This window comes from Rhinatrema bivittatum, chromosome 4 (genome assembly GCF_901001135.1).
Source record: "Rhinatrema bivittatum chromosome 4, aRhiBiv1.1, whole genome shotgun sequence".
In the NCBI taxonomy this organism is placed as follows: Eukaryota; Metazoa; Chordata; class Amphibia; order Gymnophiona; family Rhinatrematidae; genus Rhinatrema; species Rhinatrema bivittatum.
In genome coordinates this window covers 89,649,733-89,672,919 of record NC_042618.1, presented here as the reverse complement: position 1 = coordinate 89,672,919, position 23,187 = coordinate 89,649,733, and the positions used below count along the sequence as shown (strand labels likewise).

At 44.5% G+C, this 23,187-nt stretch overlaps 1 protein-coding gene across 1 annotated transcript in view; it reads left to right on the top strand.

Moving 5' to 3' along the window:
• The window catches only part of TOGARAM1 (TOG array regulator of axonemal microtubules 1), a 221,371-nt gene that overhangs the window by 180,827 nt on the left and 17,357 nt on the right, over positions 1-23,187 (top strand). Inside the window, exons 17-18 of the mRNA XM_029598475.1 lie at positions 11,513-11,702; positions 15,195-15,414. Coding sequence (XP_029454335.1) covers positions 11,513-11,702; positions 15,195-15,414 — 410 coding nt within the window. The remainder of the gene's footprint in view (positions 1-11,512; positions 11,703-15,194; positions 15,415-23,187) is intronic.

Below are 23,187 nucleotides of genomic sequence, written 5' to 3'. Positions count from 1 at the left end.
GAGTCAAATCCAAAAGTTGATTGCTCGAGTCCAAACCCGACAAATACTGTTCGCCCGACAGTTTTGGTCTTATCTACAGGTCCTGGGGTTGATGGTTGCTCATTGGAAACGGTTCCCTGGGCAAGGGCACATAGGCATTCCCAATGGAACCTGCAGTCACAGAACTAAGCAGTGAGATTTTTTGTACCCTTGGAGGTGAGGACTCATTTGCAGTGGTGATTGCAGATGGATCATCTCAAGAAGGGAGTTTCCCTGGAGCCGCTGGATTGATTGGTGCTCATGACAGATGTGAGCCTTCTGGGTTTGGGGGCTCACTGTCAGGAGTGCAAGGTCACTGGAATGCCAAAGAGCAACAGTGGAGCATCAACCCTGGAATGCCAAAGAGTAGCAGTGGAATGCCAAAAAAATGCCAAAAGACTGCCAAAAGGAATGCCAAATCACTGGAATGCCAAAGAGTAGCAGTGGAGCATCAACACTGGAATGCCAAAGAGCAGCAGTGGAGCATCAACCAGTGGATAAAAATCACTAACAAAGTGGCCGATGCAACCTGCCCGCTTACAACCAAAATCATCAGTGACAACAATGACAAAAAAAAACCATGGTTCACGCCACAATTAACAACTTTGAAACGTGAACTTAGAAAAAAGGAGCAGAATTGGCGAAAAAACCCTCCTCATCTAACTTATCGGCCTTTAAATCACTCATGCACAAATACAGGATCGACATTCTTCGACAAAAAGAGACTTCTACTCTCAAAAAATCAATCACTTCATCCACGACCCAAAAGCCCTCTTTTCCCTGGTCTCATCGCTTACCAAACCACCTTCTTCAACGATCCCAGATGACAAAGCTGCCACTAAAGCTTCCGAACTTGCCACATACTTCAAAAATAAAATAACAAATCTACTCGCCTCCCGTACAAGCAATAAATTTCCTACCCAACATCATTCATGCTCTCCTAATCTACTACTCAGCCCAATATATCCTCAACTTTCCTCAGCCTCCTCGCCACAAATGGCCCGCTTAGAGGATTTCGAGCTTACATCTTCTTTAGAGATTGAAAACCTTTTAAAGAAACTCAAGCCACCCTCACACCCTCTTGATGCAATTCCAGCTAACCTTCTCATAACCTGCGCTAAAGACGTCGCTAAGCCTATCACCCAGATCATCAACGCCTCTCTATCACAGGGCCTGGTCCCTGACCCCCTCAAACTTGCCATCTTAAAACCCTTATTAAAAAAACCAAATCTCTCTACAGATAACCCAGCAAATTTCCGCCCAATTGCTAATCTTCCAATCATTGCCAAAATCCTGGAAAGAATAGTCAACAAACAGCTCTCTGAATTTCTTGAAAATAACAACATCCTCTCCCCGGCTCAATTAGGCTTTCGCAAATCCCGCAGTACTGAAACTCTTCTTTTATCTCTGTCAGACAACATTCTCATGAATCTAGAAAACAAACATCCTTGTTTGCTCATCCTCCTTGATCTTTCGGCCGCCTTTGACACGGTCAACCATGATTATCTCATCGAAAGACTATCCGAGATCGGCATCAAAAACAAAGCTCTAAACTGGTTCAAATCTTTCCTAAGAGTCACCACCGTTCAGTTCCACATTAGGGGTCCCTCAAGGCTCTTCGCTATCCCCTACGTTATTCAATATCTATCTTCTCCCGCTTTGTCATCTCCTTTCCAATCTAAAGTTAACCCATTACTTATATGCAGATGACATCCAAATCCTTATTCCTATCACCGAATCACTTCAAAAGACCGTACTTTTTTGGAACTCCTGCCTCCTCTCCATTAACAAACTCCTGTCTAACCTTAACCTGATACTCAACACTGACAAGACAGAATTCCTCTTGATCACTCAAGATGGCACCCTTCCATTGAATAGCTCTCACCTTACGCCGCTCCCAGTTCTCTCCCCATGGGTCAGAAACCTTGGGGTGGTCATGGATAACCATCTGAGCCTTTCTGATTTCATCAACACTACGGTTAAAGAGTGCTACTACAAACTCCAAGTTCTAAAAAGGCTTCGACCCCTCCTTCATTTTCACGATTTCAGGTCAGTGTTACAATCCATCATCTTCTCGAAAATGGACTACTGTAATTCACTGCTTCACGGTCTCCCAGTCTACACCCTAAAGCCTCTTCAACTGTTACAGAACGCTACAGCAAGGTGTCTCTCACTAAATCCAACAAAAGAGATCATATAACACCAATTCTAAAGAAGCTCCACTGGCTCCCAGTCAAATCTCGAATCCTGTTTAAACTTCTATCAATCACCTACAAAGCCATATTCAACAACACTCCACTGGACCTCAGAATCCCTCTTCAGCTTCACACATCTTCCCGACCGCTAAGATTAGCACAAAGAGGAACTCTACATGCACCTCCCATGAAAACATCTTTAAGTAAAAGAGCTCTATGCACAGCAGGCCCCAAACAGTGGAATCTGCTTCCTCCGGAGCTAAGGCTGATACATTGCCCCAACACGTTCAAAAAAAGACTCAAGACATGGCTATTCGGTCAAGCATTCCCTTAACTTACTTAGTCTTCCACAGCTCCCATAGACTGTTTTCATACTGTTGACGTCCAGAACCTATGCTCATGTTTTTACTCATCAATAAGAAATTTCTCCCACCTCCCTCCCTATGCGCTTAGTCTCGCTCTAATAGTGCATACTGCTACTGTTCCTAGTTATGTTATGTTATATTATCCAAGTTGTTCACTCCCTTGTTCATTGTAAGACATATGTTGTCATTGTTTTCTACTTGTTATAATGTAAACCGGAGTGATAAGTAATTCTGTTACCTGAACTTCAGTATAAAAAAAAATTATAAATAAATAAAATAAATAAACCCATTGGAAGTGCAGGTGGTTCGGCTAGCATGCTTGTGGTTTGCTGAGCATCTACAGGCTCAGGCGGTCTGAATGATATCAGACAATGCAACAATGGTGGCCTACACCAATCATCAGGGCCAAGAAGTCAGTAGGTTTAAGAGGAAATAGATACACTCATGGTTTGAGCAGAGCAACAACATCTAGGCATATCCACCTCTCACATTGCCGGAAAGGACAGAATTAGAGCCAGCTTCTTCAGCATGAGAAACTTGGACCCAGAAGAATGGGGGTTGGATAAAGCCTTTCAGCTCTTTGTGGAGCACTGGGGCTGCCTGTACCTAGACTTGTTGGCGACCTCTGACAACGCGAACGTTCCACGTTTTTTCATTCGCAGACAGGTCCTGAAAACACTGAGCATCAATGCTTTCGTTCAGGATTGGCTGCATAGTGGCCTGCTGTATGCATTCCTGCCCTGGCCTCTGATAGGCAGGATCGTCCGGAAGATTGCAAGTCAAACCAACACCTTCCTTTTGGTGGCTCCGGATTGGGCTCTGAGGCCATGGTATGTCGATCTGCAGAGACCGCTGGTGGGCAATCCTTCAGGCTACCACCTCTGAAGGCTGTGTTGCGGCAGGGACCCATTCGACAAAATGGTTCAGATCGGTTTAAGGTTTATTTGTACTTATATACCGTTGTCTCGGCATGGCCTTCACAGCGGTTAACATAGCAATAAAATACAATAAAAGAAAATTACAAACAGTAATAATAAGAGATAAAATTTTACAAGTAAGAGTAAAAGATATCCTAATAAAATAATGTCAGAAGCCATAAATATTAAACTAATAAATACTAAAACATAAAGCATGCTTTTTTAAGTATTGAGGTTAAAAGGTCAGAGCCACCTGAGATTGTACAGTTACATTGATGCCTATTTCTTATCTTCATTATATGCCGCATAGAATAGCCAAGTTTTAAGTTCTGCTTTAAACTTATTTTTTTCTTGGGGCATTCTTAGTTGTATTGGTAGTGAGTTCCATAGCTTTGATCCCGCGATGGATAGTGCCCTTTCTCGAATCTGGCTAAGGTGTGCTGTTTTAATGGATGGAATTGATAATAGATCTTTATTGGCAGATCTGAGGTCTCTTTGTGGTACATGCAGTCGTAAAGCGGCGTTAAGCCATTCTGTTCTGTCTCCATAAATAATGGTATGAATTATACATGCCGCCTTATATTGTATTCTGAAATGCACGGGTAACCAGTGTAGAGTCATCAAGGTTGGAGTAATGTGCTCAAACTTCCTTTTTCCTGTTAGGATCTGAGTTTTTGTCTTACGTTTGACCTTTAAAGGGCTCTGTTGTTGAAGCATGGTTACTCGCCTGCTGTAATTTCCACTTTACTTTGGGCTAGGAAATGTTCTACTTCTGTAGCCTATGTTAGGTTTGGAGAGCTTTTGAGGCCTGGTATTCTGAGCGAGGTTCTCAGCCTGTCAAGGTGAATATTCCCTTAATTTTGGAGTTTCTACAGGATGGATTACATAAAGGCTTGGCCCTTAACACCTTGAAGATCCAAGTTGCACCCCTCATTTGTTATAGGGAGCAAGTTATGGTGGGCCTCTGTCTTCCCATCCTGATGTGTCCCAATACTTGAAGGGGTTAAGCATCTTCGTCCTCCTTTGCGGCTTCTGGTGCCTTGTGGGACCTTAATCTGGCCCTGGATTTCTTGGCAGGTCCAACCTTTCGGCCACTGCATGATCTTTCCTTGTGGCTGCTTACGTTGAAGACAGTTTTTCTGGTGGCAATCTATTCAGTACGACTGGTTTCCAAACTGCAGGCCCTTTTCGCCATGAGCCTGTTCTGTGTATGACTCCAGGTGCGGTTCAGCTTCAGACTGTGCCTTCATTTTTACCAAAAGTAGTTTTGGAGTTTTATTTGAATCAGTCCATTTTCCTGCCCACCTTGGACAAGGACAGGGATGGAAATGAGTATTGTCTTTTGTGTACAATTCTGGTCGCCGCATCTCACAAAAGATATAGTTGCGATGGAGATGGTACAGAGAAGGGCGACCAAAATGATAAAGGGAATGGAACAGCTCCCCTGTGAGGAAAGACTAAAGAGGTTAAGACTTTTCAGCTTGGAGAAGAGACAGCTGAGGGCGGATATGATAGAGGTGTTTAAAATCATGAGAGGTCTAGAATGGGTTAATGTGAATCAGTTATTTACTCTTTTGGATAATAGAAAGACTAGGGGGCACTCCATGAAGTTAGCATGTGGCACATTTAAAACTAATCTGAGAAAGTTCTTTTTCACTCAACGCACAATTAAACTCTGGAATTTGTTGCCAGAGGATGTGGTTAGTGCAGTTAGTATAGCTGTGTTTAAAAAAGGATTGGATAAATTCTTGGAGGAGAAGTCCATTACCTGCTATTAATTAAGTTGACTTAGAAAATAGCCACTGCTATTACTAGCAACAGTAGCATGGAAGAGACTTAGTTTTTGGGTACTTGCCAGATTCTTATGGCCTGGATTGGCCACTGTTGGAAACAGGATGCTGAGCTTGATGGACCCTTGGTCTGACCCAGTATGGCATGTTCTTTATGTGTTCCTTGGTTGTCAAGCAACGTTTGCTGCGGTACTTGGAGGTTACTAAATCTGTCTGTAAGTCTGATCGCCTGTTTTGTGCTCCATGGTGGCGGGAAATGGGTTATCAGCAACACAGGCATACCTTTTCCAAGCGTTACTGCTTGGATGTTCGGGCTAGGGAAGACGCCAAGTTCGTTTTTCAGACCTCATCTTTCTTGCATCAAACCATTTTTTATATAAAAAATTGATATCACACACATATCTAAAATTCAAGGTAGATTACATGGTATCAGTCGTAATAAATAAAATACATAAGCAAACAGATCAACAATGTGACATAAAATATGTTTTCTTTGAGTTATTGAAAGAAGTTTTCTGTCTCTGCTCTGTAAAATTAACTGGTGTAATGTTTTATAACAAGCACACCCAACCAACCACATAGACAAACATATTTTCCATCTTGCAAATGTTGGGTCCAGTTGCTGCTGCAAGCCTGCATCTTCTACTTTGGGGCTCTTCATATGATATCCTTGTAATGGTCCCATCCTCTCAGCACAACTCAACTGCCTGATTCACACTCTTACTTGCCAGTAAGGCAATGGCATGCTACATCTCCTCAAGAGTTTCCAGGGTTCCAATAAAATAAAGCACGGCACTCCACATACAGGGACAGTAACTTTAAAACAAGCGTGCAGGCGCTCATACACTCAGGTATGGATGCGCGAGCAAACAGAAGCTGGAATTTTAAATCATGTGCGCAAGCACACTCATATGATTTAAAATATACCTATCACGAGTATGTGCGTTCCTGTTTTCAAGCAGTTACTTGAGCAAACGTAAAGAGCATATCTTCCTTAAGAATTTGTCTGCTTTTAACGCGCGCTGGGTAGTGGATTCTAAAACAGGCTCACATGAATGCCATTCCCAGTTTTACCCCATTAGTCCACCAGTTTGCCCAGTCCGTCTCAAGATCATTTTGACACCTCTGGTTCTTCAGCCTCCACTCCTCCCAGTTGTCCCAGACCCCTCACCCAATCGGTTTAGGCCTAAACAGATTTATGAAGAATTTCACTTCATCAGGAAGAGAAGTAAACCTACATGGTTAACAGCCCGCTGTATACTGCAGCGGCCAGTTTTAAAATATAGTTGTGTGCGTAACTGGCCCTGCTCTGGAACGCCGATTGCCCGCCCCAACTCCGCCCTTTTTCACTCCTTTGTTTTTGATCAGGCACACAAATATGTGCATAATTTGTGGCTTTTAATATAAGCATTGCTCAAATACTTGCATATATGGGCCTTTTTGTGTAAGCAACACTTTTAAAATTTGCCCCTTATATAGGAAGGGTGATTTACCACAATTTCACCTTTGTCCTCCACTCACGCCCAGCAGATCCATTTGTCTTATTCTTTGACTGTTTCCTCCTTTCGGCCTCCCCATCCCCACCTCCTGAGCATTCTGACTTCTTGTGCACTATGGCCCTCCTTGCTGCCAGAATTCCCATTGTTCCAAGCCTTCCTTGCTATTGTCCCAAGGTTTCCCCAATGTCTGAGCCTGTTACTGTGAGAGACCTGCTCTTTCCTTTATTATATACACAAATGTCTCAGCGGCCTCCACTTCTTTAAATCTTGTTGTTTCCCTTGCCATGTAAGCTGGCAAATGACAGGATAAGAAGTCCATATTTCACACCCAGCTCATGACATTGCTTCCTCACCAGCTCTTGCCTCCACTTGGCCACCTTGGAGGTGTGGTCTGGAAGGATCATAACTGTGAACTCCCACCGCTTTAAGGGGTAAGCTGCTTTAACTGCTGCCAGAATTTTATTCATCCCTATCACTGCTGCAAGATAGCTTGATTATCCACATCCTCAGTAGCTTGTCAGGCCCCAGGCATATAGGCATTTCTTCTCTCCACTTCAAACCCAGATCCTTCTCGAAGGCACTGTGTCTGTCTTAGGATCCTCTCTACAAATTCAGGTGACCTCGTTCTGTTTTTGGCCCTCTCTGGGATCCTGACCCACCTGCAAGTTGCTTCAGTGAAATCTGCTTTCAAAGACCTCTAGCCATATACAGAAATACCTAGTTCTTTGCTGTGTTCTGCAGAGGTCATCTGAATCGCATGCAGCTGATCCTCCTCTGCTGAGATTCTACATTCAGACTCCTGCACACTTCCTGTCAGCATTACTAAATTCTGGTTTAGACTTGCCAGATCATCCCAGACTACATTTAGATTGCTGCCCACCTACTGCACAGTAGTGTGTAAGAGAGAAATTTTAGTAAGAACATCCTGCAAGCTCCCGTGTTGTTTATACCCTATTTTATCTTTGACTGTTCCTCTGTGAAGCTTGTTGCTATGTTGAGTTACCTGTAAACCGAGATGATGTTCCCAACGTATCTCGGTATATAAAATGCTTAAAATGCTTAAAATAAATAAATAAATGATGCTTGGCCTGTCTGGATCCAGGTAGCTGGCCATTGCCATTTTTTACTTCCCTGCCATGAGGCTTATATATTTAGCTATTTTTGCTGTTTGCACTGGGATGCCGGCTTTTGCTACATTGACTTATATTAGAGCTTTGCTTGTGCTGATGTGAGTGGATGGTTGTCAGAGCACTTGGCTTAGGCATCTATCTTGTTCACTGTCATGTCATGACCCAGCACTGCTCCCCTTCCCTCGCCCCAAGGCAGGCTTTCTAAATTTTGACATGTAGTGCAATATTCAGCACTAGATTCGGGCTAGATTTGGACAAAACCTCCATCTGCATAAATACCTCTTCTAAATATACTCTCAAATTTCTGAATGAAATATTGGTTCTTTCACCGAGAGCTGTTAGTGATGGGACTAATCAGTGTTTGCGTGAAGTGAATAAATGAATTTTAAGTTCAGATACAGCTGACAGATATATGATAATTAGCCCAGGGGGAGGTAATGAGAGCTAGGCTTCTGGGGCAACTTTGAAGGTTTGGGGGTTGGGGTTTGCCACCAAACTTGTTTGGAAAAGCTGCTGTCCTAGAGCTATCTGGGCAAGTTTAACCAGTTAGTGCTAAATATCAATGCTAGCTGGATAAAATAAAGCCACACCCCAGAAATCCAGATGCTGCCTCCATTTATTTGGTTAAGTTTTAGCTGGGTAATGACTTACCAGGCTAAAATGTATCCATTCATCAGGGTGGAAAATTAAAAACCCAGGGTTTATTCATCTAATTTCTGAAGTAGCTAGACACATCCTTTTGAATATTGACCTCTGTATTCATTTTAATAGCTGAGAAAATCCAGAGTCATCAGTTGTCATCTGAAATTGCAGGGAAAATTGCATGTGTTTTCTTAAGTATGAGGTTGCCATCTTTATTTAATTAATTACACTGGGGAACACAATTTTCGTTAAGTTAGATCTGATATTTGTTTTTGACTAATTTGACATCTGAATCCAAAAATGACCCCAGTTTTTCTCTATCACGTCAACTTTTTAAGGTACATGATCCCCTCCCTTTGTCCCAAAAATCATACAAAAGTATGTTTATTTAGTTATTTTATTCATACAAAGGCTTTATATTTTTACTGTAGTCAAATTGTGTACAAGTAGTAAAGAGCTGCTACCAAACATACATATTAAGGTAAAAATTTACACTTATAGCTTTTCCAGCAGTGTTCAATCTGTGGACAATCTCACCTGATGCTCCAACAATAGACAGCCATCATATGTACATCCCATCTACCCTGATATCGTGCCTCCATGACCTTCACATCTTGGTGGAATCATTCACCTTGCTCATCACTGACTGCACCAAGGTTTTTTGGGAAGTCAGCAAGATGGCTATGCAGAAAAATGCACCTTGATGCTCATGTTGCAGCGAAGCATTTTGAAGCTCTACAAGAGTTTCTGGACAATTTTGGTGTAATTCTGTGCTCGTGTATTTCCAAGAAAGTCCTTGACAAGGTTTTTGAATGACAACCAAGCATTCTTTTGGAGTTCTGACATTGTCCCGATGAAATGTTATCATCTTTAAGTTATCGCAGTTTGCGGTAATACCTATGCGAAGCGCTAAGATAGCGCAGTTTGCGATAAACAGCCTATTACCATAAAACACACCCCTTTTTCTATCACATGCGATATTAGTGCATTTTGATAAATCCAGGCCTAAAATAGGCTGTAGAGAAAAAACTTGACGTGATAGAAGAAAACTAACTGCAGTTTTGAAATCAGCATGCCTATTTAAGTCTAAAACAGCTGAAAAATCGAACTGAACAGGAATTATATTAAAAATTGTTCCCCAGTGTTATAGCTAATTCCTGTGACCTATCCCTAGACTATTGTCCTCATCCTTGCCATTTAGTCACTGGGAGCTCACATTCTGTAATACAGAAGGAGGAGCTAGAAATGGGAAAATGCACTGGCTGTTGTTCTTAAATAGGGTACTCTAAAATTATTCCTAAGTATTTTTGTTCTAGCTCTGTGAATGAAAGACTTGCTTGAATTAGAAGATTGTTGTATATCTCACAAATTTAACCAAAATATATAAAAAACACCCCAGTGAGTTATAAATTTTTGAAAAATGCTAAATTGTTATGAACAGTTCTCTGCTCGAAACAGAGTCCTTATCTAACTGACCATTGAAGAGAATTTTTTTTAAAAGGTCAACTGCAAGGTGTGGTGAAACACTTGCAAGCTGCCTAATTTACTAAGACACAAAAAATTTTTGACAAGTAGAGGAAGGGTTTCATATATAGATTTTTCAGCCCAACACAAGGTCTGCCAGATTTCCGTGTATAATCATTAACCAATCCTCCTCCACCTGTTATATTATTTTTAAACTCCGTGCTACCCTAGTGAAAACTGCAACTCATATTTTTTATCCCATTATTCCTTCAAAAAGGTTTACTGTTGTATATATAAATTGCAATTCAACATAACTTTCAGAGTCCCGACTTATCTGATGATGTTAAATCCACCCGACGTAGCTACGTTTCTGGTTCGCAACGGAACCTTTCCTCAGGGGACGTGTTCTTCTAAAGCAGTCGGTGTAACAAACGCTGAAAATAAGATATCAAAGGAGATTTTTTACAGGCGCCATAGAGCGCTCTCACTCTCGTAGAGAGTGAGAGCGCGTCCCCCTGAGGAACACGTCCCTCAGGGGGACGTGTTCCTCAGGGGGACGTGTTCTTCCTCAGGGGGACGTGTTCTTAGGATTGTCATTTTTTACAGGCGCCATAGAGCGCTCTCACTCTCGTAGAGAGTGAGAGCGCTCTATGGCGCCTGTAAAAAATCTCCTTTGATATCTTATTTTCAGCGTTTGTTACACCGACTGCTTTAGAAGAACACGTCCCCTGAGGAAAGGTTCCGTTGCGAACCAGAAACGTAGCTACGTCGGGTGGATTTAACATCATCAGATAAGTCGGGACTCTGAAAGTTATGTTGAATTGCAATTTATATATACAACAGTAAACCTTTTTGAAGGAATAATGGGATAAAAAATATGAGTTGCAGTTTTCACTAGGGTAGCACGGAGTTTAAAAATAATATAACAGGTGGAGGAGGATTGGTTAATGATTATACACGGAAATCTGGCAGACCTTGTGTTGGGCTGAAAAATCTATATATGAAACCCTTCCTCTACTTGTCAAAAATTTTTTGTGTCTTAGTAAATTAGGCAGCTTGCAAGTGTTTCACCACACCTTGCAGTTGACCTTTTAAAAAAAATTCTCTTCAATGGTCAGTTAGATAAGGACTCGGTTTCGAGCAGAGAACTGTTCATAACAATTTAGCATTTTTCAAAAATTTATAACTCACTGGGGTGTTTTTTATATATTTTGATTGTCATATATCAATTCCCCAGAACATTTTGGTGCTGTTTTGAAATTCTTGGTATCTCACAAATTTAACCAACATTAAGGGAGTATATTGAATTATTCTTTAAAATCACAGCGGGTTTGCCAGAAGTTTCTCTTCCTGGTTAACCACTGGTAAGAAAAATATCATATTCCTATGCCATAGGAGAAATTTTATGCTTACAGATGTTGAATAGCTTAACTTTGGTCAGAGGTGTCAGACTTTTTATGCATAATATGTTGTGCATATTTTATCTTAATAGAGAGATTGGAGAAGTCCAAGAAATTACAAGAAAAGTGGTTCCCCGTAATTCTTTTGAATCTGCAGAGTATGTAAAGGTCATAACAAGCTCACTGAATGCAAAAGACTTTCGTGATCGAATTGATGGAATTAAACAACTTTTATCAGATTGTGAGACCAATCAAGACCTTATTGTTACAAATATTGTGAAGGTAATGTTATACAGAAAAACTATTTTCCTTGGTTCAGAATGTTTTATTTTTGCTTTGCTCAACACTCTGAAATCATTTGGCCACCACCAAAATAATATCTGACAAAAATGTTTAACAATGACAGGTGTGATTGCCAAGATCAGACAAAGAACTCTAGTTTTGTGGGCAGTTCCATGCCACTATATACTGTTCATATTCTCAAGTCCCTGAAGATGAAGCTGTTGGTTTTTTGGTCCAGCAGTTTTCTATTGCTACACCAAAAGGAAAACTTCCTCCACTGCAAACCATTGGATTTCCTTGTGGAATCCTTCATGGAAGCCAGACGAATACCAGACACATCTGAGATTCAGGGGTTGCAGAACTACCTGCTCAACATCCAGGCTGTGAGAGCTAGGGACCAGGTGTTGGGATGATGCCACATGCCCTGATCCTAAGTGATGAGAGATGAATTCCCAACCTGATTAGATTCCTGATTGACAAATCTTATAAGAATGGAAAACAAATATCTAAGCCACTAGGGGACTATGAGGATTATAGTTCCCTGGTCTCTTCTGAGTTTTAGTAAGGTCTTTGCTATCTGAGGAATCTATGGGTAGGCATAAAGAAGAATCTATCCCTAATCTAGGGAGAAGGCATCCAAGATGTTTGTCTTATGTCCCTCTTCTGGAGCAGAAGTTTGGAACCTTTATGTTCAGAGGAGATGCAAACAGAATTACCATAGGTGTCCCTCACTCATTGTTACGACTGGGCACAGGTCTCATGTAGTGAACACTACTATGAGGAGTGTCTCGGGGTGGAGAGAGACAGTAGTGTCTAGTACTGGCTGGTGCAGGCAGGAATGAGTAAACCCTATGGGCAAGTGGGAAGGTGGAATAGGCAGACTAGGTCTAATAGTGGCTGGAGATACCTGATACCAGATGCATGAAGGTATACTGGAATAGCATGGAGGTATGTGTGAGCGTGAATGTAGGTAAAGGTGTACAGGGAACTGGGTGCTGGTAAGGATGAATTCAGGAAGCGTGCAGGTAAGAGTGATAATGGCTGGAGGTATAAGTGACTGGTTTGAGGAAACAAGACTGACAAAGAACTGAACAGACAAACCAGGACAGCACTAACATTGAACATGAAACATATAAGCCTGAAGGCAGCAGAGCGGAGAAAGCCCGTAGGCCACAGACAGCAGGCAGAGAGCCCGTAGGCCACACACACACAGAAGGCAGAGGGCCCGTAGGCCACACACACACAGAAGGCAAAACATATAAGCCTGAAGGCAGCAGAGCGGAGAAAGCCCGTAGGCCACAGACAGCAGGCAGAGAGCCCGTAGGCCACACACACACAGAAGGCAGAGGGCCCGTAGGCCACACACACACAGAAGGCAGAGGGCCCGTAGGCCACACACACACCAGCAAGGCAAGGCAGGTCAGAAGGCCCGTAAGCCACACACGCACAGAAGGCCCGTAGGCCAGATACACAAAGGCAAGGCAGGTCAGGTCAGAAGGCCTGTAGGCCACACACGCACAGAAGGCCCTTAGGCCAGATACACAAAGGCAAGGCAGGTCAGGTCAGAAGGCCCGTAGGCCACACACGCACAGATGGCCCTTAGGCCAGATACACAAAGGCACGGAAGGCTAGAGCAGGGAGCCCAGGCGAGCTCGATGCTGAAGCACCGATGAAACTGCTAGACAGGGTTATCAAGGAAAGTCTGGGGTATAGAGTAGACAGGAAGGGAGGGAGTGGCCCAGCCAGAAGAACATGCTCGTGGAGGACCTCTGGTGGTGGTGAGGAGGCGGCATAGCAGCCATAGTCGTAACACTCATGTAATATTTGGTTAACTGCTGCTCTGACCAGGAATCATTCATGCACTTCAAGCACCCAACTGTCTGTCTACCAGGACATTCTCTTCACCTGCCATGTGGGTGATCCTGAGGTCCATTCCTTGTGAAATGGCCCAGTGCCCCATCTAGATAGTTTCTTGGCATGGGAGATATGACATCTTTCCTATTTGCTTGTTATAGAACATCACAATCTCATGAGGAGAATTTGGTTATCCGACTGATCTCTGAAAGCCTTTTTGGAATGGTTCGGGAGAACCAAAAAACGATTAAATTTTTTCCGAAATCTCGGAAAAAATTCATTTTCAATTTAGTGTGCATTAACAGGAAGTTAGTGTGTGCTAACGTGGCAGAGTTAGTGCGCGCTAACGTGGCATTAGTGCACACTAAACCGAAAATCGGGGCCCCAGGAAAAAAAAAAACCCGAACCGCGGGAAAAGCGAAATTCCCGAGGGGGGGGCCCCGCCCCGGCCTGGCCTGGCCTGGCCCGGCCCAGCCCGAAACGAAGCCCAACACAAAATTCAATCCCGTCGCACATCTCTGCTAGAAATATATCTGATGAAGTATTTCCTAAGCAGACCATACATCCTGAGTGCAAAGTCCCTTTAGGTGAGTTCCCCATCCCAGCCCAGGATGAATACATCCATGGTTGGGACAATTTGCAGTAGAGGAATATGGAAGGATATTCTTTTGGCCAGATTAGTCAGCCCCCAGGACAAGGAGTCCCTGAGAGGCTAGGTGATGTGGATGCTAACCCGGAGTTCATTGTGATCTTGGGGTCCATTGGGCTGTTCTCATATGAAGATGTGCCAAGGAAATGATGTCGACTGTTGAAGCCATGAAGTCCGACAACATCGACCTGTGCCATGCTGATATTTGCTGACTCATTCTTATTCCCTCCTCTGCAGCTATCAGTATGATTATCCTTTCCTGTGGAAGACTGTCTCCTGAGTCGTGTCTAGCAGAGGTCCTATAAATTCCAATTGAATGACAGGCTCAAATGGAACTTGGGGTAGTTGATGACAAACCTAGCAACTCCAGCACGCAGATGGTTTTGCTCATTGATTCTCTAGCACCTCCTTGAGATGTGCTCTTGATCAGCCAGTCATCTCAATAGAAAAATATATGCATCCCCAATTTGTATAGATGCAAGGCCACCACTACAAGACAATTTGTAAATGCCCATAGGGCTGATGCAAGGCCAAAAGACAGCACAATTTTGTGAAATATATTTGGGATGAGGGGTTGTCATTTGCTTCTGCATGTTTGGATATTATGGTTTTGGTTTGTAAGCTCATGTTAAATTCTTGTATTACAAATCTCAAGTGAGTCATTTTGTTATTTAGGACATTGATACTATTAACATGTATATTCAGGCACTATAGCATTCCACTGATATACAAAACCAGAATTCAGCTGACAGAATCCTGAAATAAATTATTTTCTTAGAAAAGTTTCTAAAAATGCCTGCCAAGGTTGCCTTATCCAATAAGGAACTCAAAATTTATAAACTACCACAGTTAATTGGATAACACTGAAACAATATCATTCCACAGCTGTTTTTTTGTTAGTAAGGATAGAAAACTAAACTGGTGACTTATTGTAGCATTGGTAGAACATTATATTAAGGTTTTCTAACTCTCAATTTAATATTTTTCAGATATTTGATGCTTTCAAATCTCGTTTGCATGACCCCAACAGCAAGGTTAACCTGGTGGCTTTGGATACAATGCAGAAGATAGTCCCTTTGCTCAAGGATAATTTATCTGCCGTTATCAACATGTTGATCCCTGCAATAGTTGACAACAACCTCAATTCCAAGATTCCAGGGATATATGCTGCTGCCACAAATGTTATTCAGGCCTTAACTGAACATTTAGGTACATAGTTTACAAAACTACTGGAATGATTTGATTGCAGTTTGCATGCTCAACATACAGCAACATTAGATTACAAGTACAATGAGCTTTAAAAGTAGATGAAAATGTTCAGCTAATGAGTTTGCATTATTATTTGAGAGTCCAGTGCTACCTTTTTGAAAAAGATGATGATTTGTGTTATGGAGGGCAATAAGCTATAACCATACTATAAACCTGCAAGAGTATTTTTCAGCAGGATCAACTTTAGTCATCTGCTTTAATGTAACTAATGGTGTAATAAGTTTAAATCCTGTTATTCATGTCCAGCTAAAGAGAAGAAAAAAAGATTTGCATAACAGTCTTGGCCATTATATAACATTTCAATATTGTAATATCCAGAATCAAACTTTGATATTTATGTATTTTACCCCTTTAGCGCTCTCCTACATAAATCAACCCAAACTAATATCACCATCTATAGTGAAGGATCAAAAATTCAGCTAAAAAACACCAGCTAGGAAGTCCAAACACATCTTTAGGCAGTACTGGTCTTAGATAGTTTCTGCCCTGGTATTACGTATGGCGGACTGTGAGCCCTACCCACAGCCCGCCGCACTTACCTGCAAGCCTGGGCCTGTTTCTCAGTCTCCCAACGCCATGCCCGCCCACTGTGTCTGCCTCCAGGCTTCTGTCTGTTCCCCAGCATCAGGCCCTCCTTGGAGCACAGCAAGAGGCCACACCATGACTGCTCTTCCTCTTTGGGGCAGGACACCGCCGGATTCTCAGGGCATGTCCCCCTCTCTTAAGGCGTTCGTGTGACAACTGCCCTAACTTTAAAGGGACAGTGGCAGGGAAACCTCTGGAGGTACCCCCTGATGATGTCATTCAGCCAGCCCTATAAAGGGCAGAGACTGAGAATCCTCCAGTGCCTCTGCAATAGGTCGTCTCACTTTGAGAAGTGCTTTGCCACTAAGTTCCTTGTCATGATTCTCGTTCCTGGTTCCTGCTTATGTGTTCCTGAGTTCCTGTGTTTCGTTCCTGATCCTGTTGCGCTGACCAGTTCATCTTGAGTTCTTGTCTTTGTGGTCAGTCTTCCTTGTCTGTCTTCAGCATCTCCTGCTTCTGTGGTCCCCATCCGCCTCTTTTTTTCTCTGTTCCCTTGGATTGGATTTCTGGCCTGACCCCTCGTACTGGACCTAGACGCTGCTTGATCGCCACCTGCCATTGACTACTGCCTTCTCACCGACTCTGATTGAACTCCACCTGCCCCCACCACTGTATAGACCACGACACTCTCCGAACTCTGCTTACCTCCGATCACATATAGAAACATAGAAATGACGGCTGAAGAAGACCAAATGGCCCATCCAATCTGCCCAGCAAGCTTTCACACTTTTTTTTCCCTCATACTTATCTGTTACTCTTGGCTCTTAGTAACCTTTTGGTTCTATTTCCCTTCCACCCCCGCAATTAATATAGAGAGCAGTGCTGGAACTGCATCTAAGTGAAGTATCTAGCTTAATTGGTTGGGTTAGTAACCACCGCAATAAGCAAGCTACTCTCACGCTTATTTGTTTACGCAGCCTGTGCAATTCAGTCCTTGTTGGTTGTTGTCTGAATATAAATCCACTTTTCTTCATTCCCCCTGCCGTTGAAGAAGAGAGCTACGCTGGATATGCATTGAAACTGAAGTATCAGTCTTAATTGATTCGGGGTAGTAACCGCCGTAACGAACAAGCTACACCCGTGCTTATTTGTTTACCCAGACTATGTAATTCAGTCCTTATTGTTGTTGTCTGAATATAAATCATCTTTTCTTCATTCCCCCTGCCGTTGAAGCAGAGTGTTTCGCTGGATATGCATTGAAAGTGAAGTGTCAGGCTTATTTGGTTTGGGGTAGTAACCGCCGTAACAAGCAAGCTACTCCCTGCTTTTTTATGAATGCAAATCCTTTTTTCCACATTTCCTCTTGCCGTTGAAGCATAGAGCAATGTTGGAGTCACATTAACCATGTGTATGTTTATTGAATAAGAGTATTACCTCCAGATAGTAGCTGTCATTCCTGCAAGCCACCCTCTCGTCATTCACATCCTCTAAACTTTATGGATCCACAGTGTTTATCCCATGCCCCTTTGAAGTCCTTCACAGTTTTGGTCTTTACCACTTCCTCCGGAAGGGCGTTCCAGACATCCACCACCCTCTCTGTGAAGAAATACTTCCTGACATTGGTTCTGAGTCTTTCTTCCTGGAGCAGCCTGAACTTGACAGTGTCTGATCGCTGCTTGCCCAGACTTCGCTTCTTTCTCCATGCTGGCCTGCAACATCTTCATCGTGATGGATCATCACCTTCACAGAGACTCGCACCTAAGACCAGCCAGCCCCAGCACCAAAGTGCTCAACCTAAGGAGGACGTGGGCTGGTATTGGTGAAGCTCCAGTAGGGCTTCTGCCCCAACCAGCTAGGCCTGCCAGTGGTGGCAACCTGCATGGCTCTTCCCTGCAAGTTGTGCCAATTTCACTTTGGCCTAAGGATCCACATCCATAGCAGATTGCTGAGGCCATAGGACCCAGTGGACGCCTTTGGCCTTCAGGCCATCCCAGGCCTAGCTCAGAAGATCCAGCAGCAGCAGTTTCTCAAGCTTCTGGAAAGCTCCATGGAGCGATTCAGTGCCCGCTTGGATGCAGCAGCAGTGTCAGCCACCTCCTGCTGCCTTTACAGTCCCCCCAGCTGTACCTACTCCCCCCATGATTCGTCTACCGGCACCACCCTGGTACACTAGGGACTCGAAACAGTGCCGAGAGTTCTTGAACCAATGTTTCATGCACTTCTGTTTCCAGCCGGCACTGTTTCCTAATGACTCTGTCAAGACCACCTTTGTGTTATCCCTGCTGGATGGTAAGGACTTGGCCTGGGCCTCCCCATTATGGGAGCAAGCAGATCTTCTTCTCCAGGCAATTCAGCAATTTGTCAAGGCCTTCAAACTCATCTTCAACGAACCTGTCCAGCTGGCCACGGTGGGTTTGGACCTTCTTCACCTACGCCAGGGTTCCTGGTGGTGAGTTGAAATCCTTAGAAAAGATGAATGTCATCAAGATATATGACAACACAAACATAGAGGAGATCACTGAAGATTTCATTCATCAATTTCTGAAACACAGTGGGAACATTACATAAGCCAAATGGCATTACTAGATCCTCATACTGCCCATCTCGTGTACTGAATTTCGTCTTCCATTCATCTCCGTGCCGGATTCAAATTAGATTGTAGGCCCTGAGGAGGTCCAGCTTTGATCCCTGGAGACAGTCAAACAACTCAGAAATGAGTGGTAAGGGGTATCAGTCTTACTTAGTTAAGGCATTCAACCCTCTGTAGTCAATGCAGGGGCATAGAGGGCATCCTTCTTAGAGACAAAGAAGAACCCAGGGCCAGATGAAACCCCAGTCATGATATAGAATTTTGAACCATGTCTACAGAACTAAATTGGGGAGAGGTCAGCTTCAGTAGTATTTTCATGGAGGGACTGTCTTTGTGGATCAAGGATGAGCAGGCCGCCCGCAAGCTCCCAGAATCCCTGGAGAATTGACTTTCACCTCCAGCAAAGGGCCCGAGAGCTTTGCCAGCCGTGCAGACCCATAGCGCTAGCATCCCCAATTTCAACGCCCTCTCTCTCCCGCTCTGATGGCAGGGCCAGCCCAAGCAGCCCAGAGGAACTGATGCAGCTTGGTCAGGGGCATCTCGCCCCTGAAGAAAGGCTTTGCCAACATGAGCTGGGACTCTGCTTCTAATGTGCTGGGACTGGGACCAGCTTGCGCGCTGCCCACTGAAGCCGGGAACCTAACAAGCCTAGAATCAAGTGGGGAGGTGATCCTATAGACTTCACGACTCCAGCTCCTCAATGGATGCTCCCAGTTACTATTTCTGTGGATAACCAAGAATTTTCCACCCAGGCTTTGGTTGGCTCGGGCACCAGAGGAAACTTTATAATGACAGCCCTTGTTGACCACTTATAGCTTCCTGTAGTTGCCAGAAAGACACCCCTTGTTATCTCCTCCATTCATGGGGACCCACTTCCTGGTTGGATCACCCTTGCCCCGGCGCCCTTGTTACATACGCACTGGCTCACTACATGTGGAATACATAGTCTTTCATATTATCAACAAGGCCATACACCCCATTGTGCTGGGCTTACCATGGATGTAACTCCACTATCCGCAGTTCAACTGGACCTCATTGCAGCTGTTCAGCTGGGGGTCTCATTGCCACAACTCATGCCTGCAATGTGTGGAACCATCACTTTGCTTGTCCTTGGCGACCACCCTGGTGGGGTAACCCCTACGGTACACACACTATACCGATGTCTTCTCCAAAAGGAAGGCTGAGAAGCTGCACTCTCATAGGGTATACAACTGTGCCATCGATCTGCTATCCAATACCGAACCACGTCTTGGGAGAGTGTATCCTTTATCTATATCAGAGACTAAAGCGACATTTGAATACATCAAAGAAAATCTTGACTGGGGTTTCATTTGGCCCTCTACTTCCTCATCTGGGGCTGGATTCTTCTTTTGTCTCTAAGAAGGATGCTCTCTATGCCTCTGCATTGACTACAGAGGGCTGAATGCCATAACTAAGAAAGACTGGTACCCTTTACCACTCATTTCTGAGTTGTTTGACCGTCTCCAGGGATCAAGAATATTTACAAAGCTGGACCTCCGCAGGGCCTACAATCTAATTCGAATCCGACACGGAGATGAATGGAAGACGAAATTCAGTACACTAGATGGGCACTACGAGTATCTAGTAATGCCCTTTGGCTTATGTAATGTTCCTACTGTGTTTCAGAAACTGATGAACGAAATCTTCAGCGATCTCCTCTACATCTGTGTTAACATATATCTTGATGATATTCTCATCTTTTCTAAGGATTTCAACTCACCACCGGGATGTTCATCTTGTCCTCCAGAGATTGTGAGATAACAAACTACGCAAAGCTGGAGAAGTGTCTTTGAAAGGGAAAACCTTCCTTTCATAGGATACATCGTATCCAACAAGGGCTTCCATATAGATCCTGACAAAGTCAAGTGTATCCAAGGCTGGCTGCAACTCTCTGATCCTTGCACCCTGCAAAGATTCTCAGGCTTCGCCAACTCTTACCGACATTTCGTTCCTAATTACTCTTGGATTGTGGCTCCATTTATAGCCCTCATCCAAAGAGGGGCCAACACAAGGGTCTGGCCATCTGAAGCCATCGCTGCCTTCCAAGAACTAAAGGATGCCTTTCTTCAAAGGCCCTTTCTCCATCACCTTTATCCCATGTGTCCCTTTATTCTCAAAAGTAGCCACTTCCACACTCAGAGTAGGGGCAGTTCTGAGTCAGCACTCCTTCTTTTCACAAACCTTTTCTCCCGTGGAGAGTGACTATGGGATTGGTGTGCTCAAGGAATGGCACCAATAGCTCAAAGGATCTCAACATCGCATAGCCATTTCCATCGATCACAAAAACTTAGAACATCTTCATCAGGCTCAATGGTTGAACACCCGCCAGGCCTGCTGGTCTCTGTTCTTTGCACATTTTGATTTCAAGCTGAGGTACTGGCCAGCCATCAAGAACATTAGAGTGGACGCCCTTTCCTGGTGGAGGACATCCCAGAACCTCCCAGGCATATTATTGATCTAGCCCAGATCCTTCTTGCCTCCACCATGGCTGTCCCTCCAGGGAAGACTGTCATACCACGCAAACTCCAAGAAAAAGTTTGCGTGGTATTCATGATTCCCGTGTCACAGGTCACCCTGGACGAGCTCGGACTCTCGCAGTGCTCCAGCAGTACTACTGGTGGCCTCAAATGTAAAAAGATGCCCGGGCCTACTTGGACTCCTGTCCCACCTGCACACAGCAGAAACCTCTGATGGGACAACCCTGGGAGCTGTTACAGACATTGTCAGCCTCCAAGGAACCCTGCACTCACTTGTCCACAGACTTTGTGGTGGACCTCCCACTCTTGAACGGCTTAGTTAACCGTTTCTCAAAGATAGCCCATTTCATTCCACTCCCCCGACTTCCCATGGCCCCGGAGTTGGTCCGCCCATTCTCGTAACATATTTTTCACCTGCGTGGTCTGCCCAAGCACATCATCTCTGACCGTGGAGCCCATTTCATGACCAAATACTGGCAGCCCTTATAGAAAAAATGTTACATCTTTCTGGACTACATGACGGCATACCAATCGCACCCTGAAAAACTTCCTCAGAGCTTATACTAATGACTGTTGACTGGGTCTCTCTCCTCCTGTGGGCAGAGTTTTCCCATAACTTCCACATCAGCACTGCTATGGGGTCTTCGCCCTTCCAGGTCATATATTGGAGACAACCGCTAACTCCATTACCTATCCCATTGACCGTTCCTTCATCTGCAGCCCAACTGTGACAGCCCATGAGCTCCAAGAACTCTTGATACACACCATGGAGATGCTGCATAAAGTGGCCGAAAGGGCCAGGAAAACTATCAACGAGCATTGGAGGCCTGTACCACAATTCAAGCCAGAGAACAAAGTCTGGCTCAGCACCAGTCACATTCGGCTTCGGATGTCCTCCATGCGACTGGCTCCCCGATGCATTGGCCCGTTCCCAATCCTATGTCAGTTGGTCCCAGTAACCTATCGGCTATGGCTACCTACCTTTCTCGGAATCCACAACATGTTCCACTTTTCCCTCCTAAAACCTTTAATCCTCTCATGGCCCTCCAGGAAACTCCAGGAACCTCAAGAAGTTTCCTCTGAAGAGGATCCCACCTATTAGGTGAAAGAGGTTCTGAATGTCAGGCGACGCGACAAGAGATCCTGGGAAGGATACGGCCCAGAAGAGAATTTGTGGAAACCTGTTTCAAACACACTGAACAAGAATCTTCTGAGATAGTTTCATGCCTTGCACCCCTAGAAACCCAAACCCTCATGGAGGGAGTTTAGAAGAGGGGGTATTGCGTTCGGCGGACTGCAGGTCCATCCTGCAGCCCGCCTCGCTTACCTCCAACCCGGGCCCGTCCTCTCCACCTCCCAGCACCATGCTGGCTTTCTGAGATGCAGCTGCCCACTGCATCTGCCTCCAGGCTCCCGTCTGCTCTCCGGCATCAGGCTCCCCCTCAGAGCACAACAAGAGGCTGCACATCGCCACGACTGCTCTTCACGGCAGAACACTGCCAGATCCTCTGGGCATGCTCCCCTCCCTTAGGGTGTGCATGCGCGCAACAACTAACCTAACTTTAAAGGACCAGCAGTGGGAAACCTAAGGAGGCGCCCCCCTGATGTCATTCAGCCAGCCCTATAAAGGGCTGAGACTGAGAACCCTCCAGTGCCTTAGCAGTAGGTCAACTTGCTTTGAAAAATGCTTTGCCACCACATTCCTGGTCCTGATTCTCGTTCCTGGTTCCTATTCCTGATCCTGTTTGGCAGCCCGGTTCTTCTTGAGTTCTTATCTTCATGGTCAGTCTTCCTTGTCTGTCTTCAGCATCTCCTGTTTCTGTGGGCCTCGTCCTCCTCTTCATTCTACGTCCCCTTGGACTGGACTTCTGGCTTTGACCTCGGATCAGCTGACTTGGATTGGATTTCTGGCTTGACCCCTGGACTGGACCTTGATGCTGCTTGATTGCCACCCGCCATTGACCACTGCCTTCTCATCATCTCTGATTGAATTCCACCTGCCCCAACCACTGCCTGGACCACGACACTCTCCAAATTCTGCCTACCTCCGACCACAACCTGAACTTGACCGTGTCTGATCGCTGCTTGCCCTGACTTCAC